We start from the raw sequence: 20,676 nt of genomic DNA, 5'->3' as shown, positions 1-20,676 counted from the left end.
TGACTATTCTGTGGAGCCGGGAGAAGGTGGAGGGATTTATCCGTCTGTGCACGGGGCCAGAGTTTGGATAAGGGCAGGTTATATGGTCTTTGTGTGAGTAAGTAAGTAAATTAGTAAAGTTTATTCAAAAGGCTATAGCTCCTTTCTCAGACCAAAGTCACACGGTGCTTCACATGAATAAAATAACACCAGTGACTCAGTAATACACAACAATTCTTTGCATTAAAAAACAGACAAGAAGACTGAATAATTAAAAAAAGCATGGATTCCAACATTTCAATGCAGGTGAGCAAAAGGCCAGAGTGAATAAAAGATGTTTTCAAAGGCTTCAACAGATACTGCAGAATTCAAATCTGGAGGGAGTGTGTTCCATAGTGTTGGGGCCAAGCAGCAGCATCGTTCAGCGCCACATGAAGACAGCACAGAGAAAATGTATTTCGTGAAAAGGGAATTAAACAGGATGAAATAATAAATGCTCACCGGTAAAATAAAGTTTTTCTAGTCCTGATGACCACTTCACCCTTTCACACACATTCATACACTATGTGCAGCCCTTTCTCACACACTGTCGGAGCTGTGGGGTTCAGTATCTTGCCCAAAGACACTTTGTGGTGAGATCGATCCACCTACATCCTCGTTAGTGGACGACCCGCTCTATCCCCTGAGCCACAGCCTTCCCATGAATGGCACGAAAGGTCATCATCCCAAATCCCTTTGTTCTTACAGCACGCTGCCACAACTTATTTAACATCCTTTGTGAGTTTCCAATGTGAAAAGAGTGGAAAGAGTTAAATGAAACCAGGAAGTGGACCAGAGCAGCAGGGGAGGGGCCATCACCAGCGTCATCATGCTGAAATGAAACTCAACAAGGAAAGTTACAGTTTGCTCGTCACTTCAAGCTGCTGCTTTTAAATCTCTCAAACTTCACAGGTAAATTAAAACCTTTCATTAAATCTAACAGATTATTCAGCACAGATATGAGTTATAACTGCCTGCCATGTTTTTGTGCAGATATGGCATCGGCCAGTTCTCTGCTGTCAGAGGAGAGGTTACTGTGTTCCATCTGTCTGGACGTGTTCACAGACCCAGTCTCGATCCTGTGTGGGCACAACTTCTGCAGCACATGTATCAACACGTACTGGGACAGCGGGGACACTTGCCAGTGTCCGGTGTGCAAACGGGAATTCTCCACAAGACCTGAACTCCAAGTCAACACTTTCATCTCAGAGTTAGCTGATGAGTTTAAGAAGTTGGTTCAAGTCAAAGCCTCAACTCCAGGCCCACAGCTTCCGGTGGTTGACGTTCTTTGTGACATCTGCTCTGAGATAAAAGAAAAGGCTGTTAAATCTTGCCTGACCTGTCTGACTTCTTTCTGTGAGTCACACCTGGAGCCGCATCGGAGAGTTGCTCGGCTCAAAGGCCACACATTATTAGACCCAGTGAAGAATCTCGACGACAGGATGTGCAAGACACACAACAAGATGACAGAGCTGTACTGCTTGAAGGAGCAGGCCTTCATTTGTGTCCTGTGTTTGAAAGCCGATCACAAAGGTCACAGCGCTGTCCTCCTGGAGGAGCAATATGAAAAGGTGGCGGCAACAAAAGAGGAGGCTCAGGCAAACATCCAAAAGTTGATACAAACACGGATTGAGAAGATAGCTGAGGTTGAAGAATTACTCGATGTCATCCCGGTAGATTCTGAAAAAGAGAAACAAGCCACCGTGCAGGTGTTCACCGAGTTGATCCAGTCCATTCAGGCGAGCCAGGCCGAGCTAGTTGAGGCGATCGAGCAGAGGCACAGTGCAATAAAGCAAAAGGGTGAAGAGTTTCTAAAAGAACTGAGGAGGGAAGTGACTGAGCTCAAGAGCCGAAGCAGTCAGCTGGAACATCTGTCACAGTCAGAGGATCACTATCATTTCCTCCAGAGCTTCCAGACCTTGTCCAAACCTCCTCACAAGAGCTGCCCCGACACAGATCTCGGCCCTGACCTGTCTTTCCAGGCAACGCGAGGACACCTGATTCGGCTGAAACAGAGAGTCGAGGAAATAATGGAAGAGATTCCTGAGATCAGGATGAAAAGAATGAGAGAGCACGCGGTCGACTTGACCCTTGACCCCGACACTGCATTTTACTCACTTGTCATCAGCGAAGACGGAAAACAAGTTACAGTAGAAGACAACATTGAAAAGAGCAATGTTACAGACAATCCAAAGAGATTTGATACATATTGTCGGGTTTTAGCAAAAGAGGGATTCACAACAGGGAAGTTTTACTTTGAGGTGCAGGTGAAAGGAAATATAAAATGGATCATTGGCGTGGTCAGAGAGTCGGTGGATAGAAAGAACGCGGCAAGATCGTTAGTTGTAAATGGATTTTGGATCTTTAGATTGGATGAGGGCAAATATCAAACATCTGCAGAGTCAAAACCTAAAATATTGAAAGAAGAGCTTCAGAAGTTGGGCGTCTTTGTAGACTACAACAAAGGTGAGGTGTCTTTTTACAATGTAGACTCTAAATCACGCATTGGTTGTATCACTGGCTGCTGTTTTACAGAGAAACTTTATCCGTACTTCTGCCCTCAGCCGAATGATAATGGAAGAACCTCCGCCCCTCTCATCATTACACCTGTACCTCAGACTCACTAGTCCATCCGTCCCATTCTAGACAACACGAAACCCATGAACACCAAGTCGGAATTTTTTCAAATTCGGTAGAAACATTCACTTGGACTCATGGATGAACTGGTTAGATTCTGGTAGCCAAAGGTCAAAGGTCACGGTGGCCTGAAGAACAACAAATGAGAAACTGTTGATTATTTATCATTTTGATTCAAAGATCTATTGACAAATAACATTGGTCAAATGTCACAGGGTAACCATATAAATCTGGAAAAAATGTATGTACACAGTGAAGTGTTTCTAGTAATTGTTATTGTCTGATCCTTTTATATAAGAATGGTAAAGTTTAGTGTGATAATGTGGCGTTGGTTTTAATTGAAGTATATTGATCGTTTAAATATTGACATAATAAACTGCATATATACAGATTCTGTTGTGTCATTCTTTCATGTCACAGCTCAGCTGGATTTGTATGTTAAAGACTAAAGAAGTTCGTCTACACATCACACTACTTGAAGGATTATAGTCCAAGGCCCCCACTGTTTGGAGCAGATCACAGGTTCAGTGTTTTGCACTGAGATAAATGTTAAGGGGCCTAAACTACATCTTATTACAAGAGATCTGTCTCAATGATTCCTGGTTCTTTACAGTTTCTGACACTAGTTTAGTTTTACTGTACAGTGGAATTCAACAGGGTTGTTTCTCACATCTTTAGTTTTTGGTATCAGATTTGTCAATCAATGGTTGTCTGCCCACTTCTTTCACTCCTGACTCCTGTCTCTGTGTTCCTGCCCCTACACTGGTGTGTGTGTTTGTGTGTGTGAGAATGACATAAGATGCACATATTATCATTGGGAGTGATTATGTAAAAACAGCTTCATCAATTTTCATGAAACTGTCTGTCAGGGTTGGGAATGACCGAAGGAAGAAGCCAGTCCATTTTTGTGCAGATCCGGACCTGAGGTGTGAATCCAGGATTTTATTTTTCACTGCATTAAACTTTGCGAAATACAACTTTTTGTTTTACATTTTCATCGATTTCTAAGAGAATAGGGATCATGAATGAAAATCTGGATCCAGTATGACAAATCAGGTTTCACAAGGGGACTGTTGGGCCTTGGAGGTGTGACCTCTACATAATGCCGTAATATGTGACACTAATGGGTAAATAGAGATTTAAATTATTTTCTTTTTTTTCTTTATACAGGACAAGATTTAAGCGATTAATGAAACTATCTAGATAACAAATGGAAATATAATTATTCTGCACTCTGTGTTTTTGTTTGCATGGTAAGTAGGTCTGCATGTTTAAGTCTGTAAACAGTGTTTTGTCCAGAACGCAGCTTCGCCCTCTGTAAAAGTGCATCGGAGCAAAGTTCAATCCACGTCACCGCTGCTTGTTGAGCCTGACCTCTTGTGGTCAGAGTTCCGTAGCCGTCCTGCAAAGACAAAACAATTCTTGGTTTCACAGAGTTAAGGAGGAATGATAACACAGCAGCACTATTCAGGCCGACAAGAACCTTATCACGAAAGAGGACTGAGAAATCCTCTTTGCCTCGTGTGTTTGCTTGATTGGGAAAATCCAGTTTGAACTGAGACCTTAGAGAGGTGCAGCGGGAACATGTGAGAATCTCCTGCCTGAATGCTTCAGTGACTATTCTGTGGAGCCAGGAGAAGGTGGAGGGATTTATCCGTCTGTGCACGGGGCCAGAGTTTGGATAAGGTGAGGTTATATGGTCTTTGTGTGAGTAAGTAAGTAAATTAGTAAAGTTTATTCAAAAGGCTATAGCTCCTTTCTCAGACCAAAGTCACACGGTGCTTCACATGAATAAAATAACACCAGTGACTCAGTAATACACAGCAATTATTTGCATTAAAAAACAGACAAGAAGACTGAATAATTAAAAAAAGCATGGATTCCAACATTTCAATGCAGGTGAGCAAAAGGCCAGAGTGAATAAAATATGTTTTCAAAGGCTTCAACAGATACTGCAGAATTCAAATCTGGAGGGAGTGTGTTCCATAGTGTTGGGGCCAAGCAGCAGCATCGTTCAGTGCCACATGAAGACAGCACAGAGAAAATGTATTTCGTGAAAAGGGAATTAAACAGGATAAAATAATAAATGCTCACCGGTAATATAAAGTTTTTCTAGTCCTGATGACCACTTCACCCTTTCACACACTTTCATACACTATGTGCAGCCCTTTCTCACACACTGTCGGAGCTGTGGGGTTCAGTATCTTGCCCAAAGACACTTTGTGGTGAGATCGATCCACCAACCTCCTGGTTAGTGGAGGACCCGCTCTATCCCCTGAGCCACAGCCTCCCCATGAATGGCACGAAAGGTAATCAGCCCCAATCCCTTTGTTTTAACAGCACGCAGCCACAACTTATTTAACATCCTTTGTGAGTTTCCAATGTGAACAGAGTGGAAAGAGTTAAATGAAACCAGGAAGTGGAGCAGAGCAGCAGGGGGAGGGGCCCTCACCAGCGTCATCATGCTGAAATGAAACTCAACGAGGAAAGTTACAGTTTGCTCGACACTTCAAGCTGCTGCTTTTAAATCTCTCAAACTTCACAGGTAAATTAAAACCTTCCATTAAATCTAACAGATTATTCAGCACAGATATGAGTTATAACTACCTACCATGTTTTTGTGCAGATATGGCATCGGCCAGCTCTCTGCTGTCAGAGGAGAGGTTACTGTGTTCCATCTGTCTGGACGTGTTCACAGACCCAGTCTCAATCCAGTGTGGGCACAACTTCTGCAGCACATGTATCAACACGTACTGGGACAGCAAGGACACTTGCCAGTGTCCGATGTGCAATGAGAAATTCTCCACAAGACCTGAACTCCGAGTCAACACTTTCATCTCAGAGTTAGCTGATGAGTTTAAGAAGTTTGTTCAAGTCAAAGCCTCAACTCCAGGCCCACAGCTTCCGGCGGTTGACGTTCTTTGTGACATCTGCTCTGAGATAAAAGAAAAGGCCGTTAAATCTTGCCTGACCTGTCTGACTTCTTTCTGTGAGTCACACCTGGAGCCGCATCGGAGAGTTGCTGGGCTCAAAGGCCACACATTATCAGAGCCAGTGAAGAATCTCGACGACAGGATGTGCAAGACACACAACAAGATGACCGAGCTGTACTGCTTGAAGGAGGAGGCCTTCATTTGTGTCCTGTGTTTGAAAGCCGATCACAAGGGTCACAACGCTGTCCCCCTGGAGGAGCAATATGAAAAAGTGACTGCAACAAAAGACGAAGCACAGGCAAACATCCAGAAGTTGATACAAACACGGATTGAGAAGATAGCTGAGGTTGAAGAATTACTCCATGTGAGCCCGGTAGATTGTGAAAAAGAGAAACAAGCCACCGTGCAGGTGTTCACCGAGTTGATCCAGTCCATTCAGGCGAGCCAGGCCGAGCTAGTTGAGGCGATCGAGCAGAGGCACAGTGCAATAAAGCAAAAGGGTGAAGAGTTTCTCAAAGAACTGAGGAGGGAATTGACTGAGCTCAAGAGCCGAAGCAGTCAGCTGGAACATCTGTCACAGTCAGAGGATCACTATCATTTCCTCCAGAGCTTCCAGACCTTGTCCAAACCTCCTCGCAAGAGCTGCCCTGACACAGATCTCGGCCCTGACCTGTCTTTCCAGGCAACGCGAGGACACCTGACTCGGCTGAAACAGAGAGTCGATGAAATAATGGAAGAGATTCCTGAGATCAGGATGAAAAGAATGAGAGAGCACGCGGTCGACTTGACCTTTGACCCCGACACTGCATTTAGATCACTTGTCATCAGCGAAGAAGGAAAACAAGTTACAGTAGAAGACAACATTGAAAAGAGCAATGTTACAGACAATCCAAAGAGATTTGAAATAGGTTGTCAGGTTTTGGCAAAAGAGGGATTCACGACAGGGAAGTTTTACTTTGAGGTGCAGGTGAAAGGAAAGATTAGTTGGATTGTTGGCGTGGTCAGGGAGTCGGTGGATAGAAAGACCAACACAAGTGCGTCAGTTGAAAAGGGATATTGGACCTTTTCATTGGCTGAGGGCAAATATAAACCATCTGCATACTCAAAACCTGAAATATTGAAAGAAGAGCTTCAGAAGTTGGGCGTCTTTGTAGACTACAACAAAGGTGAGGTGTCTTTTTACAATGCAGACTCTAAATCACAAATCGGTTGTATCACGGGCTGCTGTTTTACAGAGAAACTTTATCCGTTCTTCTGCCTTCAGCTGAATAATAATGGCAGAAACTCCGCCCCTCTCATCATTACACCTGTACCTCAAACTCACTAGTCCATCCGTCCCATTCTAGAGAATATGAAACCCATGAACACCAAGTGGGAATTTGTTCAAATTCGACAGAAACATTCACTTGGACTCAAGGATGAACTGGTTCGATTCTGGTTGCCAAAGGGCAAAGGTCACGGGGACCTGAAAGAACAACAAATGAGAAACTGTTGATTATTTATCATTTGAATCAAAGATCTTTTGACAAATAACATTGGTCAAATTTCACAGGGTAACCATATAAATCTGGAAAAAAATTATCTACACAGTGAGGTGTTTCTAGTAATTGTTATTCGCTGATCCTTTTACTGTCATAATGTGGTGTTGGTTTAATTCAAGTATTTTATCAAGTGTTTCGATCGTTGAAATATTGTCATAATAAACTGCATATATACAGATTCTGTTGTGTCATTCTTTCATGTCACAGCTCAGCTGGATTTGTATATTAAAGACTGAAGAAGTTCGTCTACACATCACATTACTAGAAGGATTAAAGTCCAAGGCCCCCACTGTTTGGAGCAGATCACAGGTTCAGTATTTTGCACTGAGATAAATGTTAAGGGGCCTAAACTACATTTTATTACAACAGATCTGTCTCAATGATTCCTGGTTCTTTACAGTTTCTGACACTAGTTTAGTTTTACTGTACAGTGGAATTCAACAGGGTTGTTTCTCACATCTTTGTCTTTGATATCAGATTTGTCAATCAATGGTCGTCTGCCCACTTCTTTCACTCCTGACTCCTTTCTCTGTGCTCCTGCCCTTACACTGGTGTGTGTGTTTGTGTATGTGTGTTTGTGTGTGTGAGAATGACACAAGATGCACATATTATCATTGGGATTGATTATGTAAAAACAGCTTCACCAATTTTCATGAAATTGTCTGTCAGGGTGGGGAATGACCGAAGGAAGAAGCCAGTCCATTTTTGTGCAGATCCAGATCTGAGGTGTGAATCCAGGATTTTATTTTTCATTGTATAAAACATTGCGAAATACAACATTTTGTTTTACATTTTCATCGATTTCTAAGAGAATAGGGATCATGAATGAAAATCTGGATCTAGTAAATTTAAATCAGGTTTCACAAGGGGACTGTTGGGCCTTGGAGGTGAGAGCTCTACATAATGCCGTAATATGTGACACTAATGGGTAAATAGAGATTTAAATTTTTTTTTTTTTCTTTATACAGGACAAGATTTAAGCGATTAATGAAACTAACTAGATAACAAATGTAAATATAATTATTCTGCACTTTGTGTTTTTGTTTGCATGGTAAGTAGGTCTGCATGTTTAAGTCTGTAAACAGTGTTTTGTCCAGAACGCAGCTTCGCCCTCTGTAAAAGTGCATCGGAGCAAAGTTCAATCCACGTCACCGCTGCTTGTTGAGCCTGACCTCTTGTGGTCAGAGTTCCGTAGTCGTCCTGCAAAGACAAAACAACTCTTGGTTTCACAGAGTTAAGGAGGAATGATAACACAGCAGCACTATTCAGGCAGACAAGAATCTTATCACGAAAAAAGGACTGAGAAATCCTCTTTGCCTCGTGTGTTTGCTTGATTGGGAAAAGCCAGTTTGAACTGAGACCTTAGAGAGGTGCAGCGAGAACATGTGAGAATCTCCTGCCTGAATGCTTCAGTGACTATTCTGTGGAGCCGGGAGAAGGTGGAGGGATTTATTCGTCTGTGCACGGGGCAAGAGTTTGGATAGGGGCAGGTTATATGGTCCGTGTGTGAGTAAGTAAGAACATTAGTAAAGTTTATTCAAGAGGCTGTAGCTCCTTTCTCAGACCAAATTCACACGGTGCTTCACATGAATGAAATAACAACAGTGACTCAGTAATACACGACGATTCTTTGCAATAAAAAACAGAGAAAAACATTCACAATAAAAAAACACATGGATTTCAACATTTGAATGCAGGTGAGACAAGCCAGAGTGAATAAAATATGTTTTTAAAAGCTTCAACAGATACTGCAGAATATAAATCTGGAGGGAGTGTGTTCCATAGTGTTGGGGCCAAGCAGCAGCATCGTTCAGCGCCACATGAAGACAGCACAGAGACGATTTATTTCGTGAAAAAGGGAATTTAACAGGATGAAATAGCAAATGGTCTGTGGAAATATAACGTTTTCCTAGTCCTGTATCCACTTCACCCTTTCACACACATTCATACACTATGTGCAGCCCTTTCTCACACACTGTCAGAGCTGTGGGGTTCAGTATCTTGCCTAAAGACACTTTGTGGTGAGATCGATCCACCTACATCCTTGATAGTGGACAACCCGCTTAACCCCCAGAGCCACAGCCTCCCAATGAATGGCACGAAAGGTCATCAGCCCAAATCCCTTTTTTTTAACAGCACGCTGCCACAACTTATTTAACATCCTTTGTGAGTTTCCAATGTGAACAGAGTGGAAAGAGTTAAACGAAGCCAGGAAGTGGACCAGAGCAGCAGGGGGAGGGGCCCTCAGCAGCGTCATCATGCTGAAATGAAACTCAACGAGGAAAGTTACAGTTTGCTCGACACTTCAAGCTGCTGCTTTTAAATCTCTCAAACTTCACAGGTAAATTAAAACCTTTCATGAAATCTAACAGATTATTCAGCACAGATATGAGTTATAACTGCCTACCATGTTTTTGTCCAGATATGGCATCGGCCAGTTCTCTGCTGTCAGAGGAGAGGTTACTGTGTTCCATCTGTCTGGACGTGTTCACAGACCCAGTCACGATCCTGTGTGGACACAACTTCTGCAGCACATGTATCAACACGTACTGGGACAGCAGGGACACTTGCCAGTGTCCAGTGTGCAAACGGGAATTCTCCACAAGACCTGAACTCCAAGTCAACACTTTCATCTCAGAGTTAGCTGATGAGTATAAGAAGTTGGTTCAAGTCAAAGCCTCAACTCCAGGCCCACAGCTTCCGGTGGTTGACGTTCTTTGTGACATCTGCTCTGAGATAAAAGAAAAGGCCGTTAAATCTTGCCTGACGTGTCTGACTTCTTTCTGTGAGTCACACCTGGAGCCGCATCGGAGAGTTGCTGGGCTCAAAGGCCACACATTATTAGAGCCAGTGAAGAATCTCGACGACAGGATGTGCAAGACACACAACAAGATGACAGAGCTGTACTGCTCGAATGAGCAGGCCTTCATTTGTGTCCTGTGTTTGAAAGCCGATCACAAGGGTCACAACGCTGTCCTCCTGGAGGAGCATTATGAAAAAGTGGCGGCAACAAAAGACGAGGCACAGGCAAACATCCAGAAGTTGATACAAACACGGATTGAGAAGATAGCTGAGGTAGAAAAATTACTCGATGTCATCCCGGTAGATTCTGAAAAAGAGAAACAAGCCGCCGTGCAGGTGTTCACCGAGTTGATCCAGTCCATTCAGGCGAGACAGGCCGAGCTAGTTGAGGCGATCGAGCAGAGGCACAGTGCAATAAAGCAAAAGGGTGAAGAGTTTCTCAAAGAACTGAGGAGGGAAGTGACTGAGCTCAAGAGCCGAAGCAGTCAGCTGGAACATCTGTCACAGTCAGAGGATCACTATCATTTCCTCCAGAGCTTCCAGACCTTGTCCAAACCTCCGCACAAGAGCTGCCCCGACACAGATCTCTACCCTGACCTGTCTTTCCAGGCAACGCGAGGACACCTGACTCGGCTGAAACAGAGAGTCGAGGAAATAATGGAAGAGATTCCTGAGATCAGGATGAAAAGAATGAGAGAGCACGTGGTCGACTTGACCCTTGACCCCGACACTGCATTTAGGTCACTTGTCATCAGCGAAGACGGAAAACAAGTTACAGTAGAAGACAACATTGAAAAGAGCAATGTTACAGACAATCCAAAGAGATTTGAAATCGGTTGTCAGGTTTTGGTAAAAGAGGGATTCAAGACAGGGAAGTTTTACTTTGAGGTGCAGGTGAAAGGAAAGATAAGTTGGGTCGTTGGCGTGGTCAGGGAGTCGGTGGATAGAAAGACAAACAAAAGTGTGTCAGTTGAAAAGGGATACTGGACCTTTTCATTGGATGAGGGCAAATATAAAACATCTGCAGGCTCAGAACGTGAAATATTGAAAGAAGAGCTTCAGAAGTTGGGCGTCTTTGTAGACTACAACAAAGGTGAGGTGTCTTTTTACAATGTAGACTCTAAATCACGCATTGGTTGTATCACTGGCTGCTGTTTTACAGAGAAACTTTATCCGTACTTCTGCCCTCAGCCAAATTTAAATGGAACAAACTCCGCCCCTCTCATCATTACACCTGTACCTCAAACTCACTAGTCCATCCATCCCATTCTAGATAACGCGAAACCCATTACAGCAAAGGTCACAGTGGCCTCACAGAACAACAAATGAGAAACTGTTGAACATTTATAATTTGAATCAAAGATCTTTTGATGAATTACATTGGTCAAAGGTCGAAGGTCACAAAGAACCCATATAAATCTGGAAAAAATGTATGTACAAAGTGAAATGTTTCTAGTTATTGTTATTGTCTGATCCTTTTATATAGGAATGGTAAAGTTCACTGTCATAATGTGGTGTTGGTTTTAATTTAAGTATTTTATCAAGTGTTTTGATCATTGAAATATTGACATAATAAACTACATATATACAGATTCATTTGTGTCATTCTTTCATGTCACAGCTCAGCTGGATTTATATATTAAAGACTAAAGAAGTTCCTCTACACATCACACTACTAGAAGGATTACAGTCCAAGGCCCCCACTGTTTGGAGCAGATCACAGGTTCAGTATTTTGCCCTGAGATAAATGTTAAGGGGCCTAAACTACATTTTATTACAAGAGATCTGTCTCAATGATTCCTGGTTCTTTACAGTTTCTGACACTAGTTTAGTTTTACTGTACAGTGGAATTCAACAGGGTTGTTTCTCACATCTTTGTCTTTGGTATCAGATTTGTCAATCAATGGTCGTCTGCCCACTTCTTTCACTCCTGACTCCTTTCTCTGTGCTCCTGCCCTTACACTGGTGTGTGTGTTTGTGTATGTGTGTTTGTGTGTGTGTGAGAATGACATAAGATGCACATATTATCATTGGGAGTGATTATGTAAAAACAGCTTCACCAATTTTCATGAAACGGTCTGTCAGGGTTGGGAATGACCGAAGGAAGAAGCCAGTCCATTTTTATGCAGATCCAGATCTGAGGTGTTAATCCAGGATTTTATTTTTCATTGTATTAAACCTTGCGAAATACAACATTTTGTTTAACATTTTCATTGATTTCTCAGCGAATATGGATCATGAATGAAAATCTGGATCTAGTAAATTTAAATCAGGTTTCCCAAGGGGACTGTTGGGCCTTGGAGGTGTGAGCTCTACATAATGCCGTAATATGTGACACTAATGGGTAAATAGAGATTTTAATTATTTTCTTTTTTTTCTTTATACAGGACAAGATTTAAGCGATTAATGAAACTAACTAGATAACAAAAGGAAATAGAATTACTATGCACTCTAATGTGTTTTTGTTTGCATGGTAAGTACGTCTGCATGTTTAAGTCTGTAAACAGTGTTTTGTCCAGAACACAGCTTCGCCCTCTGTAAAAGTGCATCGGAGCAAAGTTCAATCCACGTCACCGCTGCTTGTTGAGCCTGACCTCTTGTGGTCAGAGTTCCGTAGCTGTCCTGCAAAGACAAAACAACTCTTGGTTCCACAGAGTTAAGGAGGAATGATAACACAGCAGCACTATTCAGGCCGACAAGAATCTTATCACGAAAAAAGGACTGAGAAATCCTCTTTGCCTCGTGTGTTTGCTTGATTGGGAAAAGCCAGTTTGAACTGAGACCTTAGAGAGGTGCAGCGGGAACATGTGAGAATCTCCTGCCTGAATGCTTCAGTGACTATTCTGTGGAGCCGGGAGAAGGTGGAGGGATTTATCCGTCTGTGCACGGGGCAAGAGTTTGGATAAGGTGAGGTTATATGGTCCGTGTGTGAGTAAGTAAGTAAATTAGTAAAGTTTATTCAAAAGGCTATAGCTCCTTTCTCAGACCAAAGTCACACGGTGCTTCACATGAATAAAATAACACCAGTGACTCAGTAATACACAGCAATTATTTGCATTAAAAAACAGACAAGAAGACTGAATAATTAAAAAAAGCATGGATTCCAACATTTCAATGCAGGTGAGCAAAAGGCCAGAGTGAATAAAATATGTTTTCAAAGGCTTCAACAGATACTGCAGAATTCAAATCTGGAGGGAGTGTGTTCCATAGTGTTGGGGCCAAGCAGCAGCATCGTTCAGTGCCACATGAAGACAGCACAGAGAAAATGTATTTCGTGAAAAGGGAATTAAACAGGATAAAATAATAAATGCTCACCGGTAATATAAAGTTTTTCTAGTCCTGAGGACCACTTCACCCTTTCACACACTTTCATACACTATGTGCAGCCCTTTCTCACACACTGTCGGAGCTGTGGGGTTCAGTATCTTGCCCAAAGACACTTTGTGTTGAGATCGATCCACCCTCCTCCTTGATAGTGGACGACCCGCTCTATCCCTGAGCCACAGCCTCCCCATGAATGGCACGAAAGGTCATCAGCCCAAATCCTTTTGTTTTAACAGCACGCTGCCACAACTTATTTAACATCCTTTGTGAGTTTCCAATGTGAACAGAGTGGAAAGAGTTAAATGAAACCAGGAAGTGGAGCAGAGCAGCAGGGGAGGGGCCCTCACCAGCGTCATCATGCTGAAATGAAACTCAACGAGGAAAGTTACAGTTTGCTCGTCACTTCAAGCTGCTGCTTTTAAATCTCTCAAACTTCACAGGTAAATTAAAACCTTCCATTAAATCTAACAGATTATTCAGCACAGATATGAGTTATAACTGCCTGCCATGTTTTTGTCCAGATATGGCATCGGCCAGCTGTCTGCTGTCAGAGGAGAGGTTACTGTGTTCCGTCTGTCTGGACGTGTTCACAGACCCAGTCACGATCCTGTGTGGGCACAACTTCTGCAGCAAATGTATCAACACGTACTGGGACAGCAGGGACACTTGCCAGTGTCCGATGTGCAAACGGGAATTCTCCACAAGACCAGAACTCCAAGTCAACACTTTCATCTCAGAGTTACCTGATGAGTTTAAGAAGTTGGTTCCAGTCAAAGCCTCAACTCCAGGCCCACAGCTTCCGGCGGTTGACGTTCTTTGTGACATCTGCTCTGAGATAAAAGAAAAGGCCGTTAAATCTTGCCTGACATGTCTGACTTCTTTCTGTGAGTCACACCTGGAGCCGCATCGGAGAGTTGCTCGGCTCAAAGGCCACACATTATCAGAGCCAGTGAAGAATCTCGACGACAGGATGTGCAAGACACACAACAAGATGACAGAGCTGTACTGCTTGAAGGAGGAGGCCTTCATTTGTGTCCTGTGTTTTACAGCCGATCACAAGGGTCACAACGCTGTCCCCCTGGAGGAACAATACGAAAAAGTGGCGGCAACAAAAGACGAGGCTCAGGCAAACATCCAGAAGTTGATACAAACACGGATTGAGAAGATAGCTGAGGTTGAAGAATTACTCCATGTCAGCCCGGTAGATTGTGAAAAAGAAAAAAAAGCCACCGTGCAGGTGTTCACCGAGTTGATCCAGTCCATTCAGGCGAGCCAGACCGAGCTAGTTGAGGCGATCGAGCAGAGGCACAGTGCAATAAAGCAAAAGGGTGAAGAGTTTCTCAAAGAACTGAGGAGGGAAGTGACTGAGCTCAAGAGCCGAAGCAGTCAGCTAGAACATCTGTCACAGTCAGAGGATCACTATCATTTCCTCCAGAGCTTCCAGACCTTGTCCAAACCTCCACACAAGAGCTGCCCCGACACAGATCTCTGCCCTGACCTGTCTGTCCAGGCAACGCTAGGACACCTGACTCGGCTGAAACAGAGAGTCGATGAAATAATGGATGAGATATCTGAGATCAGAATGAAAAGAATGAGAGAGCACGCGGTAGACTTGACCCTTGACCCAGATACTGCATTTTACTCACTTGTCATAAGGGAATACGGAAAACAAGTTACAGAAGAAGACAACATTGAAGAGGATAAAGTTACCGACAATCCAAAGAGATTTGAAGCATTTTGTCAGGTTTTGGCAAAAGAGGGATTCACAACAGGGAAGTTTTACTTTGAGGTGCAGGTGAAAGGAAAGATACGTTGGATTGTTGGCGTGGTCAGGGAGTCGGTGGATAGAAAGAACAAGATGAGGGCGTCAGTTGAAAATGGATATTGGATCGTTAAATTCGATGAGGGTGAATATAAAACAAGTGTAGACTCAGAAAGTAAAATATTGAAGGAAGAGCTTCAGAAGTTGGGCGTCTTTGTAGACTACAACAAAGGTGAGGTGTCTTTTTACAATGTAGACTCTAAATCACTCATGGGTTGTCACACTGGCTGCTGTTTTACAGAGAAACTTTATCCGTACTTCTGCCTTCAGCCAAATGATAATGGAAGAAACTCCGCCCCTCTCATCATTACACCTGTACCTCAAACTCACTAGTCCATACGTCCCATTCTCGACAACACGAAACCCATGAACACCAAGTCAGAATTTTTTCAAATTCGGTAGAAACATTCACTTGGACTCATGGATGAACTGGTTAGATTCTGGTAGCATAAGGTCAAAGGTCACGGTGGCCTGAAGAACAACAAATGAGGAACTGTTGATTATTTATCATTTTGATTCAAAGATCTATTGACAAATAATATTGGTCAAATGTCACAGGGTAACCATATAAATCTGGAAAAAATGTATGTACACAGTGAAGTGTTTCTAGTAATTGTTATTGTCTGATCCTTTTATATAAGAATGGTAAAGTTTAGTGTGATAATGTGGCGTTGGTTTTAATTGAAGTATTTCGTTCGTTGAAATATTGACTTAATAAACTGCATATATACAGATTCTGTTGTGTCATTATTTCATGTCACAGCTCAGCTGGATTTAAACATTAAAGACTAAAGAAGTTCCTCTACACATCACACTACTCGAAGGATTACACTCCAAGGCTCCCACTGTTAGGAGCAGATCACAGGTTCATTATTTTGCACTGAGATAAATGTTAAGGGGCCTAAACTACATCTTATCACAAGAGACCTGTCTAAATGATTCCTGGTTCTTTACAGTTTGACACTAGTTTAGTTTTGCTGTACAGTGGAATTCAACAGGGTTGTTTCTCACATCTTTGTCTTTGTATCAGATTTGTCAATCAATGGTCGTCTGCCCACTTCTTTCACTCCTGACTCCTGTCTCTGTGTTCCTGCCCTTACACTGGTGTGTGTGTTTGTGTATGTGTGTTTGTGTGTGTGTGAGAATGACATAAGATGCACATATTATCATTGGGAGTGATTATGTAAAAACAGCTTCACCAATTTTCATGAAACTGTCTGTCAGGGTGGGGAATGACCGAAGGAAGAAGCCAGTCCATTTTTGTGCAGATCCAGATCTGAGGTGTGAATCCAGGATTTTATTTTTTCATTGTATAAAACATTGCGAAATACAACATTTTGTTTTACATTTTCATCGATTTCTAAGAGAATAGGGATCATGAATGAAAATCTGGATCTAGTAAATTTAAATCAGGTTTCACAAGGGGACTGTTGGGTCTTGGAGGTGTGAGCTCTACATAATGCCGTAATATGTGACACTAATGGGTAAATAGAGATTTAAATTATTTTCTTTTTTTTCTTTATACAGGACAAGATTTAAGCGATTAATGAAACTACCTAGATAACAAATGGAAATATAATTATTCTGCACTTTGTGTTTTTGTTTGCATGGTAAGTAGGTCTGCATGTTTAAGTCTGTAAACAGTGTTTTGTCCAGAACGCAGCTTCGCCCTCTGTAAAAGTGCATCGGAGCAAAGTTCAATCCATGTCACCGCTGCTTGTTGAGCCTGACCTCTTGTGGTCAGAGTTCCGTAGCCGTCCTGCAAAGACAAAACAACTCTTGGTTTGACAGAGTTAAGGAGGAATGATAACACAGCAGCACTATTCAGGCAGACAAGAATCTTATCACGAAAAAGGACTGAGAAATCCTCTTTGCCTCGTGTGTTTGCTTGATTGGGAAAAGCCAGTTTGAACTGAGACCTTAGAGAGGTGCAGCGGGAACATGTGAGAATCTCCTGCCTGAATGCTTCAGTGACTATTCTGTGGAGCCGGGAGAAGGTGGAGGGATTTATCCGTCTGTGCACGGGGCAAGAGTTTGGATAAGGGGAGGTTATATGGTCCGTGTGTTAGTAAGTAAGAACATTAGTAAAGTTTATTCAATGGGCTGTAGCTCCTTTCTCAGACCAAATTCACACGGTGCTTCACATGAATGAAATAACAACAGTGACTCAGTAATACACAACGATTCTTTGCATTAAAAAACAGAGAAAAACATTCACAATAAAAAAACACATGGATTTCAACATTTAAATGCAGGTGAGACAAAAGCCAGAGGGAATAAAAGATGTTTTTAAAGGCTTCAACAGATACTGCAGAATATAAATCTGGAGGGAGTGTGTTCCATAGTGTTGGGGCCACGCAGCAGCATCGTTCTGTGCCACATGAAGACAGCACAGAGACAATTTATGTCGTGAAAAGGGGAATTAAACAGGATGAAATAGTAAATGATCTGTGGTAATATAATGTTTTTCTAGTGCTGATGACCACTTCACCCTTTCACACACATTCATACACTATGTGCAGCCCTTTCTCACACACTGTCAGAGCTGTGGGGTTCAGTATCTTGCCCAAAGATACTCTGTGGGGAGATCGATCCACCAACCTCCTTGATAGTGGATGACCCGCTCTACCCCCTGAGCCACAGCCTTCCCATGAATGGCACGAAAGGTCATCATCCCAAATCCCTTTGTTCTTACAGCACGCTGCCACAACTTATTTAACATCCTTTGTGAATTTCCAATGTGAACAGAGTGGAAAGAGTTAAATGAAACCAGGAAGTGGAGCAGAGCAGCAGGGGAGGGGCCCTCACCAGCGTCATCATGCTGAAATGAAACTCAACGAGGAAAGTTACAGTTTGCTCGTCACTTCAAGCTGCTGCTTTTAAATCTCTCAAACTTCACAGGTAAATTAAAACCTTCCATTAAATCTAACAGATTATTCAGCACAGATATGAGTTATAACTGCCTGCCATGTTTTTGTCCAGATATGGCATCGGCCAGCTGTCTGCTGTCAGAGGAGAGGTTACTGTGTTCCGTCTGTCTGGACGTGTTCACAGACCCAGTCACGATCCTGTGTGGACACAACTTCTGCAGCACATGTATCAACACGTACTGGGACAGCGGGGACACTTGCCAGTGTCCGATGTGCAATGAGAAATTCTCCACAAGACCTGAACTCCGAGTCAACACTTTTATCTCAGAGTTAGCTGATGAGTTTAAGAAGTTGGTTCCAGTCAAAGCCTCAACTCCAGGCCCACAGCTTCCGGTGGTTGACGTTCTTTGTGACATCTGCTCTGAGATAAAAGAAAAGGCCGTTAAATCTTGCCTGACCTGTCTGACTTCTTTCTGTGAGTCACACCTGGAGCCGCATCGGAGAGTTGCTCGGCTCAAAGGCCACACATTATTAGAGCCAGTGAAGAATCTCGACGACAGGATGTGCAAGACACACAACAAGATGACCGAGCTGTACTGCTTGAAGGAGGAGGCCTTCATTTGTGTCCTGTGTTTGAAAGCCGATCACAAGGGTCACAACGCTGTCCCCCTGGAGGAGCAATATGAAAAAGTGGTGGCAACAAAAGACGAGGCTCAGGCAAACATCCACAAGTTGATACAAACACGGATTGAGAAGATAGCTGAGGTTGAAAAAGTACTAGATGTCAGTCAGGTAGATTCTGAAAAAGAGAAACAAGCCACCGTGCAGGTGTTCACCGAGTTGATCCAGTCCATTCAGGCGAGCCAGGCCGAGGTAGTTGAGGCGATCCAGCTGAGGCACAGTGCAATAAAGCAAAAGGGTGAAGAGTTTCTCAAAGAACTGAGGAGGGAAGTTACTGAGCTCAAGAGCCGAAGCAGTCAGCTGGAACATCTGTCACAGTCAGAGGATCACTATCATTTCCTCCAGAGCTTCCAGACCTTGTCCAAACCTCCGCACAAGAGCTGCCCTGACACAGATCTCGGCCCTGACCTGTCTTTCCAGGCAACGCGAGGACACCTGATTCGGCTGAAACAGAGAGTCGAGGAAATAATGGAAGAGATTCCTGAGATCAGGATGAAAAGAATGAGAGAGCACGCGGTCGACTTGACCCTTGACCCCGACACTGCATTTTACTCACTTGTCATCAGCGAAGACGGAAAACAAGTTACAGTAGAAGACAACATTGAAAAGAGCAATGTTACAGACAATCCAAAGAGATTTGATACATATTGTGAGGTTTTGGCAAAAGAGGGATTCAAGACAGGGAAGTTTTACTTTGAGGTGCAGGTGAAAGGAAAGATAGAATGGATCATTGGCGTGGCCAGGGAGTCGGTGTATAGAAAGAACAACCTAAAGGTGTCAGTTGAAAAGGGATATTGGACCTTTTCATTGGGTGAGGGCAAATATAAAACATCTGCAGACTCAAAACCTAAAATATTGAAAGAAGAGCTTCAGAAGTTGGGCGTCTTTGTAGACTACAACAAAGGTGAGGTGTCTTTTTACAATGCTGACTCTAAATCACGCATTGGTTGTATCACGGGCGGCTGTTTTACAGAGAAACTTTATCCTTACTTCTGCCCTCAGCCGAATTATAATGGAACAAACTCCGCCCCTCTCATCATTACACCTGTACCTGAAACTCACTAGTCCATCCGTCCCATTCTCGACAACACGAAACCCATGAACACCAAGTCGGAATTTTTTCAAATTCGGTAGAAACATTCACTTGGACTCATGGATGAACTGGTTAGATTCTGGTAGCCAAAGGTCAAAGGTCACGGTGGCCTGAAAGAACAACAAATGAGAAACTGTTGATTATTTATAATTTTGATTCAAAGATCTATTGACAAATAACATTGGTCAAATGTCACAGGGTAACCATATAAATATGGAAAAAATGTATCTACAAAGTGAAGTGTTTCTAGTAATTGTTATTGTCTGATCCTTTTATATAAGAATGGTAAAGTTTACTGTGATAATGTGGCGTTGGTTTTAATTGAAGTATATTGATCGTTTAAATATTGACATAATAAACTGCATATATACAGATTCTGTTGTGTCATTCTTTCTTGTCACAGCTCAGCTGGATTTATATATTAAAGACTAAAGAAGTTCCTCTACACATCACACTACTTGAAGGATTACAGTCCAAGGCCCCCACTGTTTGGAGCAGATCACAGGTTCAGTATTTTGCACTGAGATAAATGTTAAGGGGCCTAAACTACATCTTATTACAAGAGACCTGTCTCAATGATTCCTGGTTCTTTACAGTTTCTGACACGTTTAGTTTTACTGTACAGTGGAATTCAACAGGGTTGTTTCTCACATCTTTGTCTTTTGTATCAGATTTGTCAATCAATGGTCGTCTGCCCACTTCTTTCACTCCTGACTCCTGCCTCTGTGCTCCTGCCCCCACACTGGTGTGTGTGTGTGTGTGTGTGTGTGTGTGTGTGTGTGTGTGTGTGTGTGTGTGTGGTATGAAATCAGTGGGCAGCAGGATGCAGAAATCAACAGGACACAATATATATATATATAAGTAAATCTGCTTATCTATACCGAAACTTATAATTACAAATGGAGGAAAGTATTGTGCCTATATCTTATATATTGTTGAAGCTTGTCTTTGGAAC

At 42.7% G+C, this 20,676-nt stretch overlaps 5 protein-coding genes across 5 annotated transcripts; all 5 read left to right on the top strand.

Moving 5' to 3' along the window:
• Positions 1-808: 808 nt before the first annotated feature.
• On the top strand, positions 809-3,047 carry LOC128428594 (E3 ubiquitin-protein ligase TRIM39-like). Its single transcript, XM_053414806.1, has 2 exons — positions 809-930; positions 1,012-3,047. Exon 2 carries the CDS (start codon positions 1,014-1,016, stop codon positions 2,643-2,645), a length of 1,632 nt encoding a protein of 543 aa, XP_053270781.1. The 5' UTR covers positions 809-930; positions 1,012-1,013; the 3' UTR covers positions 2,646-3,047.
• Positions 3,048-5,054: 2,007 nt separating this feature from the next.
• LOC128428561 (zinc finger protein RFP-like) lies at positions 5,055-7,308 on the top strand. The gene is made up of 2 exons (XM_053414766.1): positions 5,055-5,200; positions 5,282-7,308. Exon 2 carries the CDS (start codon positions 5,284-5,286, stop codon positions 6,913-6,915), a length of 1,632 nt encoding a protein of 543 aa, XP_053270741.1. The 5' UTR covers positions 5,055-5,200; positions 5,282-5,283; the 3' UTR covers positions 6,916-7,308.
• A 1,311-nt stretch (positions 7,309-8,619) lies between these two features.
• LOC128428560 (tripartite motif-containing protein 75) lies at positions 8,620-11,524 on the top strand. The gene is made up of 2 exons (XM_053414765.1): positions 8,620-9,470; positions 9,552-11,524. The coding sequence occupies exon 2, from the start codon at positions 9,554-9,556 to the stop codon at positions 11,183-11,185; it is 1,632 nt and encodes a 543-aa protein (XP_053270740.1). The 5' UTR covers positions 8,620-9,470; positions 9,552-9,553; the 3' UTR covers positions 11,186-11,524.
• A 2,040-nt stretch (positions 11,525-13,564) lies between these two features.
• LOC128428559 (zinc finger protein RFP-like) lies at positions 13,565-15,812 on the top strand. Its single transcript, XM_053414764.1, has 2 exons — positions 13,565-13,695; positions 13,777-15,812. The coding sequence occupies exon 2, from the start codon at positions 13,779-13,781 to the stop codon at positions 15,408-15,410; it is 1,632 nt and encodes a 543-aa protein (XP_053270739.1). The 5' UTR covers positions 13,565-13,695; positions 13,777-13,778; the 3' UTR covers positions 15,411-15,812.
• Positions 15,813-17,828: 2,016 nt separating this feature from the next.
• LOC128428558 (zinc finger protein RFP) lies at positions 17,829-20,096 on the top strand. Its single transcript, XM_053414763.1, has 2 exons — positions 17,829-17,978; positions 18,060-20,096. The coding sequence occupies exon 2, from the start codon at positions 18,062-18,064 to the stop codon at positions 19,691-19,693; it is 1,632 nt and encodes a 543-aa protein (XP_053270738.1). The 5' UTR covers positions 17,829-17,978; positions 18,060-18,061; the 3' UTR covers positions 19,694-20,096.
• Positions 20,097-20,676: the final 580 nt, after the last annotated feature.

This window comes from Pleuronectes platessa, chromosome 22 (genome assembly GCF_947347685.1).
Source record: "Pleuronectes platessa chromosome 22, fPlePla1.1, whole genome shotgun sequence".
NCBI lineage: Eukaryota > Metazoa > Chordata > Actinopteri > Pleuronectiformes > Pleuronectidae > Pleuronectes > Pleuronectes platessa.
This window is presented reverse-complemented; position numbering and strand designations above follow the sequence as displayed.

Excerpts from the sequence above, each read along its gene's own strand:
- LOC128428594 (XM_053414806.1), top strand. The coding sequence starts at position 1,014 with ATGGCATCGGCCAGTTCTCTGCTGTCAGAGGAGAGGTTACTGTGTTCC.
- LOC128428561 (XM_053414766.1), top strand. The coding sequence starts at position 5,284 with ATGGCATCGGCCAGCTCTCTGCTGTCAGAGGAGAGGTTACTGTGTTCC.
- LOC128428560 (XM_053414765.1), top strand. The coding sequence starts at position 9,554 with ATGGCATCGGCCAGTTCTCTGCTGTCAGAGGAGAGGTTACTGTGTTCC.
- LOC128428559 (XM_053414764.1), top strand. The coding sequence starts at position 13,779 with ATGGCATCGGCCAGCTGTCTGCTGTCAGAGGAGAGGTTACTGTGTTCC.
- LOC128428558 (XM_053414763.1), top strand. The coding sequence starts at position 18,062 with ATGGCATCGGCCAGCTGTCTGCTGTCAGAGGAGAGGTTACTGTGTTCC.